At 41.8% G+C, this 10,026-nt stretch overlaps 1 protein-coding gene across 1 annotated transcript; it reads left to right on the top strand.

Moving 5' to 3' along the window:
* Nucleotides 1–5,854: 5,854 nt before the first annotated feature.
* LOC141165186 (bone morphogenetic protein 7-like) lies at nt 5,855–7,114 on the top strand. Its single transcript, XM_073650818.1, has one exon. The coding sequence runs from the start codon at nt 5,855–5,857 to the stop codon at nt 7,112–7,114; it is 1,260 nt and encodes a 419-aa protein (XP_073506919.1).
* Nucleotides 7,115–10,026: the final 2,912 nt, after the last annotated feature.

Genomic DNA, 10,026 nt, shown 5'->3' with positions numbered 1-10,026 from the left:
CAATCCTTGGCGTCGGGAGGACGTGTTCCGTCCCAAGGTCCGACTGGGCCCCGGCTTCCACTATGTTAACCCAGTGTGCCGTCAGTGAGCTGTGCCGTCCCTGCCCACAAGCACTTGTCCACGTGTCCGTGGTTAGGTGGACTTAACCGGCAACTGCGCTGTTGAGAGCACGGCTAATGTTTTGGGACATGTGCTTGTGTAATGCGGGGACGGCACACCGGGAGAAATAGTGGTGGCTGGGGACCAAGTACCGAGGGATGGCCGCCGCCATCAAGTTCCAGAATCCTTCCGTCTCCATGAGCCTTAAAAGCAACATTTCGAGCGCAAGCAGTCGTGAAATTTGAGAATTTAGTAGTGTGGCTGTGGGGCGTTGGCTGCATATTTGCACTTGCGTTCCAAGGACTGGGGTATGGACAACTGAAGGCTGCGCTGGGACAAGGGCATGGACGTGCTTCCTGATGCTGCTACTTGAGAGTGTGCAGGGCAGGAGGCATCTTTGCATGCACCATGGACAGGGGATTGGCTTGCATCCACAACAGCTGAAGAAGCAATAGTGCCACCCGCAGGCACTTTTCCTGGACCCTGGGGTTCAGCACACAAAGTCGGGTGCTTTGCTGCCATGTGCCTGATCATGATGTTGGTGGTCAGGCTGGTCGTTTTGCCACCCCTGCTGATGATGGCCTGGCAGGTGGTGCAAATGGCCTATTTGGGGTCATCGGCAGAGTCTTTAAAAAAACAACCAGACTCTGGAAGACCTAACAGTTGTACTAGCAACTTCCTTTGTGTTGGTGTTACGGGGAACGGTTGCCTGCCTTCTGTCTGCGGCCACCACACTGCTTCTTCCTGCCTGTTGGGGTGCTCTGCCTCCCTCCCCGTGTGCTGCTGTCCTCGCTCTGCATGTCCTCCTGCCAGGTTGGGTCAGTTACTATATCCTCCACCACCTCGTCTTCCACTTCCGCAACCTGGTCCTCCTCCTGACTTTCTGGCAATTGTGTCTCATCATCGTCCACCTCTTGTGACACTTTCCCACCGTCTCCTTCGTGTGAGCGTAGCTGCTCAAATATTTGGGCATCGCTACACGCGATCTCCTCTTGCCCCGCTTCAAGTGGACCAGGCGAGAGCCCCGAATCTATAAATGGACACTCTGAAGAGCTGTTCACTTTTCCAAGTATGGGATCAGTTGTCTCTGGGTACTCAGGATGGTGGGAGGAAGGAGGATCAGGGTGAGGAATATGCGGTCCAGACTCACGGCTACTGAGACTTGACCGTGTGGAAGACAGCCACTACCACCACCACCACCCTAAGTGGCTGGTAGCATTATCCGCTATCCAACCAACAACCTTTTGACACTGCTCTGGGTTCAATAGTGGTGTGCTGCGGTCACCAAAAATTGGGACAGGAAGGTCAGGCGAGAAGATGTGGGTGTTTGTTGTGGCACAATTTTGGATTGCCCACGGCCTTGTCCTCTGTCTCTGCATGCACCATTACCATCACGTCCAGTTCCCCGTCCCTTGCCACGTGCCTTGCCCATTTTAAATGGAGGACAGTATCTTCCACGCTCACTACAAATGACTGAGTTTGGAGCAAACTTATATGAGAGACGTTTGACTGAGAAACCACAGTTTTAAATACCTGGCCTGTAGGTAACTATTTTGAACAGCAATCTGGTGTCAATTGCTTCACTGACACACTAAAGAAAATTTTTAATGGAGGCCAGAAATGGCAGTATTTTCTGAAAACATATATGTAATCCGTGTGACGGAGAAAACCGTTTTAAATAGCTGGATTTCTAGCGCTGTAATATGGAAAGGACCTGGCTGTACTCTGCAGTGCCAACAAGCAAATGGCGCTGAAAAACAGTGTTCTCTGGATTGCTTTTTAAGCAAATTGAGGATTAAGATGCAAAAAAAAATGATTTCTGGCCCTAGTTTTAGAAATATAACAGCAGCAGAAGGCAGAACTGGAATGGAGCCTCTTGTCCTATATGCACTGCAGTCTGCTATATACACTGCCTGCCTGATATCTCTGCAGATGGATTAGTTAGTCCTCAAAAGGACTGTTTGTTAAGATGGATATGTGTAATGTACAGTTTTTCTCCCTACACTACCTAATACACGATTAAATCTCTCCCTACACTGTCTGATCAGGAGTGACTGTGACGAGCATGGCGGCGCCAGGTTTTATATAGACCTGATGACGCTGTGCGGCCAGCCAATCGCTGTAATGCCCACAACCAACATGGCTACGGCATTACAGTGCATGGCAAACATTCAGGGAGGGGACCCGAGTTCCCGCCCGAGCAACCTGGAAATACTCGCCGAGCTTGTTGATCACCATGATGCTCAGGTGAGTACCGAGTAGTGGCAAGCACGTTCACTCATCACTACTAGTTTCTACTAAATCTGTCATATTTACACATGGTTAATTTGTTATTGAAATTGTAGACCTCCACATGCATGGTGCAGAAATGCATTCAGTACATCTGCTGTTTGTGAATATTTGTGAATATACCCTTAGGGCATGTGCCCATGGGGGCTTCCACTGATGTGAAATTCTTAGCTGTGTTTGGTTGTGCAAATGGTCCTGATTTGCTCCACTTTTTATCCTTTGCATTGCAAATGAGGATTTCAAATCCCCTTGGCTTTTTAGTTTATCCTGCAGGTATTCTCCTCAGCATATGAATGGGATTTCTCAATTACTGCTGTTCTATTACCAAGCAAATGTGGTGTAAAACCTCATGTGCTCAGATACCCTTAAGACCATCCATACATGGTTAACTGTGGGCTGAACGTGCTGATATTGATGGTTAGGCTGAATGTCTAATGTGTAAGGGGGCCTCTGACTCTCCCTCACCCGATGAGTCATGGGAAGGGGGTGAGGATCCTGTGTGCCTGACTTCAGACTACCGATCCTTTTGTCCTGTAAGTGATAAGCTGCTTCCTGCCTGTCTGGCAGCTGCCATCTCATAGAAAAAAGACAGAAGCACTCGGCAGAGCAAGTGTTTTCGTGTATAGCTGCCGGCCATACCGTCATTCTGCTTGCAGCAATCTAACGTATTTTGGTATCTCATGCGCACACACTTGTGAAAAAAAATCAATGTAATAAAAATATTATATTTCTAGTATGTTTGCCTGCGTATTTTTTTTTTTCTTATCCAAAAGTACAACTGCCAGATGTTTTAACGATGTCTCTGTAGGGAAATATAGAATGTGCTTCATTCATTACAAAAAGTGTGCTTGAAGGAGGTCTATTAAATTTTTATCCAATCCTGACTTTGGTGCCACCAAATGCACCAAGAATTACAAGAAATTGTGTGAATCACATATAGCAGCGGTATCTAGCGAACTGTTGAAAATTACATTTTCCACTCATCTGATTTCTTGTGAATGTTGAATTTTGCAAACTGATTCTACCATCTCTAGTGGTAAATCATTCTGACATACTGATGTGAAGGGACCATGTTTTATGGAGTTGATCTTAATTACTATGGAGTCATGAATACAGATATTATAGATTACAAAAATCAAACATTTTTATAAATGTATCACTGTAGATCAAGGAGATTGTTAAAATAAATTTTTGATTCACTTTATGCTTTTAGAGTACAGATCAATAGAAAATGAAGCAGGGGGGGGGGGGGGGGGGGCATCGCAGAGATGCATCCCACCCAAACTGCCAAGTTTATTTTAATGAGATGCAATGTTTAAATACTTGTGCTGAATATGGGACAATTCCAGGCTTGCAGATTAGCAGTTTGATGAGGCTTCCCCCCCTAATATTGTGTCAACAGATGTTTATGTTTTCAACCTTGTCATAAAGGCAGTATTGTGGCTACAAACTCACATTTGCAGATCAAGACAACAGATGCTTATGTAAAAATGCACAGGCACAAAAAGTGCTGAAGCCCGGATAATGTTCTTGGGGCTCACGCTTTGGTTTGCTTTGTGGAATTTTATTTGAACAATGCACTTTTTCCTCAGCAATCTAACTTTTTTCTGACAAAGCATTGTGAATAATGCATCAGCAGGAGGAATAACTAGTGTCAATGTTGAGAAACTAATCGCAGAATTAGCAATTGAAAGCTAAAGAATTCTTAGTATATTTCATGCAAATATATGCTGCACAGAAAGGGTCATCATTTCCACTACAAATAAGTTGTTGGTAATCTTTTCAGCCAAGACATTTTATCCCTTACTTGCACTGTATGCAGAAAAATATTAACTTTTTCTCTTTTCTTAGACCACTTAAAATGTTATGAAATAACAAAAAAAAGTAATCTCCTTGCCCTTCAGGTTAGAGCACTTTAAGTTTCCCTGTAGTCTCTGCACTTTCTGTCCCAACATGGACATGTTACCACTGCAGCCAATCACTGCTTCAAGTGGGTCCCCACCATGTCTCTAAGTAGTGCTGACTAAATATTGGACGTGGAATGCATAGAAGCAGAATGTTGCAGTTTATATTGTATTGCACAGATATCTTGGCTTATGCATGGGAAGGTAGTCGGGTGGCAAATTTAGTTACTTGAGGTACAAAGCATGGATGCTCAGAAGCGCCATATATTATTTATTTTAAACATACTGGTGAAATTGACCCCAGACTGATTAAGCTACCAGTTTGATCAACACACCAGTAATAGCAGTCATAGGAAAAACAGGGAATTAGGACAGAGAGACACAAGTGAAAAACAATTTAATCCCATTCTCCTCATGTAATTCTCCTAGTATGTAAAGATGTGTCACGGGCTTTACCATGACAGAGGGGCCAGAAGACCACAGGGTCTGATTTCTCATACTCCTGCACTGATTAGAAGCACTGCACAGTCATATTAAATGGTGCAGGTTTCTGTTAGCAGTGCATGGGTTAATCTGTTCAGTTGGCAGCTTCAGAAGCTTTCCAGCTCTGATGGTCTTAGCTGTTCAGTATTGTGTGTACATATTTATATTTTTTTCACTCGTTCTCCTGTGGCAATCAGGATTATCAGTGATAGTTTTATTCTGCCTGGTTCTGGAGTAGGAGGTGTTGGTGGTTTGAGGAGGCATTTGGAGGGTTATTCTAAGGCCACAGCCCCACTATCAGTATTTGGTCAGTATTTTTCAGGAGTGGGAGGCAAAACCAGGAGTGGATGATAAATGCAGAATGCACTTGTTTGTAATATACCTTTTCTCTGATTGTTTCTCACCTGGTTTTGGCATCCACACTTGAGAAATACTGATAGTGGGGCCGTGGCCTAAGGCTGTTGCTTAGTGATTAGTCTTGGTATCCTCTCCTATTTGAATTTCCTACCTATACTTCCCGGTGTTCCTCTGTGAGTGCATATTTGTATGATTTGGTATTTTCATTTATTCCTGCATGTGTTTCCTTGTTAGTCTGGTTTGTGTAATCTTATACACAACTACTCCCCACTTCCCTGAGTGGGGGAGGGGACAGATTAGGAGCTCAGCAAGGTACTTGGCACTGGCATCTTCCCCATTAGAAGTAATCTGGGGAAGAGGAATAGCAGGGTGCCCCTAGCTCTAGGAATGGGTAAGGAGCCTCTAGTCCCGGGATAGGATATCAGACAACAGAATCGGTACACGATGTTAATGCGTTCTGGTAGTGCAAAGTTAAACTCTTGGTGGTGGTAGGGCACAAATCATATTTTAATAAATTGGAACTACAGGGACACCTTTAAATATAGCACTAAGTATTGTAATATTATTCTCGCAAATTGACTATACATTATGCTGTAACAGTTTTCTTTTATTAAGATGTATTCAATTGATCTAAGGTTTTTTTTTCCCATTTTGTGTATTCTATGTAACTTTATTAAAAAAAAAAAAAATGTTTTCCTGTTTTGCAGTAAGCTTCTGTGGAAATGACATTCACCACATCTGACAGAAGAATCTTTATGAAGGATATATTTTTTGTCTTAATTTTGTTAAAGCTAGTAATGACTGATCCAACACTGGAACATGGTATTCATTCCAGTTTTGCACAAAGAAAGTTGAGAGGCCGTGAACGCAGAGAAATCCAAAAAGAAATTTTATCTATTTTGGGATTGTCACATCGACCAAGACCCCACTTGCATGAGAAAGATACATCTGCTCCAATGTTTATGATGGATTTGTACAATTCGATGAATGTCCAAGAAGAAAAAACTTTGCCTTTCTTTAAATATGTTCATACGGATGATGAACCTTCATTTGTTGTTCACCAGGAAACCCACCACCTTGCTGATGCTGATCTAGTTATGAGCTTTGTCAATTTGTTTGAGAATGACACTGAAGTTTGTCATCAATGCTACAGTAAAGAACTGAGATTTGATCTTGTAGACATACCTTTTGGGGAACAGCTGACAGCAGCTGAGCTAAGGATATATAAAGATCAAATCCCCTATAATGAAACATTCCAGCTAAGTGTCTATCAGGTGATCCATGGGCACACCAATAAGTTGCTTAAGCTTGACACTCAAATCATCTATGGATCAGACATTGGGTGGTTGACATTTGATGTTACTGAAACTAGTAATGCTTGGGTTGTGAATCCAAAGTACAACCTTGGCCTACAGTTGATGGTTGAGACTATGGGTAACAAAAGCATACAGCCAAGATTTGGAGGTTTAGTTGGCCGAAGTGGTTCTCAAGAGAAGCAGCCATTTATAGTGGCATTCTTTAAATCTAAAACTATTCACCTTCGTAGTGCAAGGTCAACCAGCGGACATTATAATCAAGACCAAGCAATGGGAATTAAAGGCTATTCATTAGGCAATATTACAGAGAGCTCCATGAGTAGTCCTCTTGACGAACAGCGTTTCTTAAAACAGCCATGCCAGAAGCATGAGCTATATGTAAGTTTCCGTGATCTTGGTTGGCAAGATTGGATCATTGCTCCAGAAGGCTATGCTGCTTTTTACTGTGGTGGTGAATGTGCTTTTCCACTGAACTCTTACATGAATGCCACTAATCATGCAATTGTCCAAACTCTAGTTCACTTTATTTATCCAGAAATTGTTCCAAAACCATGTTGTACCCCTACAGAACTTCATGGAATACCAGTCTTGTATTTTGATGACAATTCCAATGTTCTATTAAAGAAATATAGAAACATGGTGGTTAAAGCCTGTGGCTGTCACTAGCCCCCTCAATCCCCAAAAAAACCTTTCTGATGAGTTTTAATGTGCATTTTATTTCAGACCACAAACTTTTTTTAAATAATTGTTTTTTGTATTCTATTAAAATTGAATGTTGCTGTTTTAGGCCATTTCATGATTTTTATTGCTGTCTTGTGCCAGGATGAAAGAGTGTGTGTGTGTGTGTGTGTTCTCTTGGGCCGTAAGATAATTCTGTTTTTGATCAGACTTTCTAGAGAATGGATCTCTAGAGAATAGATCAACCATATACATTGATTGCTGTACATCATTTAATTGTTGAAGTGACCTTATTTATAGTGGAACGCTGAAAATCAGTTTAGCATAGTTTGAGTGTATTATAAATAACTGAAGTTTTTGGGTTTTTAAATTTAACTTTACAAAGGGTTTTTTTTTTTTTTCTACCAAACTTTATATTTGACAGCTTGGATAAATTATTTTTTGTTCTAGTGACTTTCATGCCACTTTAGAAGTCAATTTAATGATTGTGACTTTTTATTTTTTTTTAATTTCTTGACGGGCTTAATTCACCCTGCCTTCAAGAGGTCTGTCCTCCCATTCATTTTAGTTTAATATAGACAAGAAACCAGGAATTACTGTATGAGGGGAAAACCCCCTTTAAGACTGGTATCACACACACATTTTGATGTATTATTTTTGCTTTTTTTGCCAAACAAGACAAATTGACATACAAATGAGAGAAATTAGGCTTTCCCTTATACTTTTTTGAATTTGTGTTTCCAGCCTAGGTTCCACCTCAATTGTACTATAGTTAATTAACATTATAATATCAAAAGTATTCTGAATTGATCTATTACCACCTACAGATTAAAGTTTCTACTGTTCTAAGCAAAGTAAAAAGTTATTCTGCTGTTAAATTAACTGATTTCCTTTTTCTCAATAACTGTTCATGTAGATCCATCAAAGCCAAGTCCACAGAAACGGCAGTCTCTGTCCTCTCTCTCCCCCTAAACCCCATTTCCCTTCTAAGACAAGTGACCCCATTTTGAAAACTACACCCATTCAAATCAAAAAAATAATGTAGGGCATAGTGCTTATTTTGAATGCATTGGTGCTTCACTTATTTTCACATCCAAAAATGATGAAACTTATCTATTTTTTTTTTCTCTAAATTGTTCATTTTCACAATGGTTAGTAGGAGAAAATGGAGCCTAACTTTTGCAATTTTTCTGACAACACCAATAACCCATTTGTGTTAGGAGACTATTTTAGGTTCACTGCAAAGCTCAGAAGGAAAGAAGTTCCATCTTAGAATGAACATTTTTCTGGAATAGGTTGCTGAGTCTATGCAACAATCACTAATCCCCAGAGGTGCCAGAATAGCAGAATCCTAACCCCTTCACAAGTAACCGTATCTTGGAAACTGTGCATCTCTATGAATTAATCTAGAGGCAAAATGAGGTGTGTGGGTTTTTTTTTTTTTTTTTTTCAGCAGGCATCCATCTGTCATGAGGCAAGATAAGCAAACTTCAGACCACTGCCTGAGGAACGTTATCTGAGGGGGGCATTAGTGCGTCAATGTCTCCTGGCCGAAAAGCACTAATGTCCTGCTACTGGGAATCACTATTGACGCAGGCTGGACCGGTCCCCTCAAGACTGAATATTACATAGTAATATAAGTGATTTGAGTGGCCATATGGCACCCAATGATAATTGGAGGCAGCCTACAGTTTCCTGAACTGCCTATATTTACAGAGCAACCAAACACTGCGAGAGCTCGCACTTCCTGTGAAGAGACCAAGTGGGCGGAAGAACTGCTGGGTAGTCACATGATATGATAGCTGCATTTCCTGTAAGGCAAAATTGGCTTCTGCCAGAGTAGCAACTCTTCTATATTTCCAAAAGTATTTAAGAAAAACAAAGTGGAGTATGAGGGGTTACTATGCCACCAATTGCTTGCATTTACCACCAGTAAAAATAAAGAAAATTGTATAAAAATTTAAAGTGATGTTAACTAGTGATGAGTGAGCGAGCACTAAAATGCTCAGGTGCTCGATGCTCGGGTCAAGCACATTGAAATACTCGGGTGCTCGACCCGAGCAAAGAGCCCAATATAAGTCTATGGGAAACTCGAGCATTTTTCAGGCGGCTCCCCCCGGCGGTCTGCAGAGGGCCTTAAAATTGCTTAAATGGTTGGGAACAGTTCTCAAATGGCATGGGAACAGCATGGGTAAGACCCCCCCCCCCCCCTGGAAGCATTTCTGACTCCCAGGTCACTTCTGTCAACAACGTTGTCAGAGGTATTACGCCACTTTAACAGACTCGCAATAAAACATAACAAAACGAAACCAAAATGGAATTTCCTGGGAAATATGTTAAGGAGCATCCTTTCCAGGTTAATGACTTGTATATAAAGCACAATAAATAACCCTGGATTTATTTCCAGGTGGGAGAAGGAAGCAACAAACAGCTCTATACGATTGATGACACTATTGCTTGAAGAAGAAAAACATACATAATCTACCTTAAACGATAAACAGATTGATATTACAAAAAATTTTTCACATGAGACAGACTTTGGGACAAGAGAGGGTAAATTACAGGGGACCGTCGAGCGTTTTCAATATCACATAAGGGAGAGAAAACATAAACAATATTTACGTGATCTTCAAGATTTCAAAGACAATAAAGCATATCTCTTTCTTAATAATAAATCTTTATTAGTGTTGAGCGAGCATGCTTGACACTGCTCGGTACTCGCCCGAGCATCTCACTACTCGGGATGTTCGGCGAGCGCTGTCACTGTAATGCCGCAGCCATGTTGGTTATGGGCATTACAGTGATTGGCTGGCCGCACAGCCTCACCTCGAGTATTTAAAACCGGGCGCCGCCATCTTGGACACAGTCGCTCCGGATCAGACAGTGTAGGGAGAGTACTG

Source organism: Phyllobates terribilis, unplaced genomic scaffold, assembly GCF_046119375.1.
Source record: "Phyllobates terribilis strain yellow unplaced genomic scaffold, ASM4611937v1 Scaffold_11__3_contigs__length_659146591, whole genome shotgun sequence".
NCBI classification, from domain to species: domain Eukaryota; kingdom Metazoa; phylum Chordata; class Amphibia; order Anura; family Dendrobatidae; genus Phyllobates; species Phyllobates terribilis.
The sequence above is the reverse complement of the archived record's forward strand: the minus strand, read 5'-3'. Positions and strand labels throughout refer to the sequence as shown.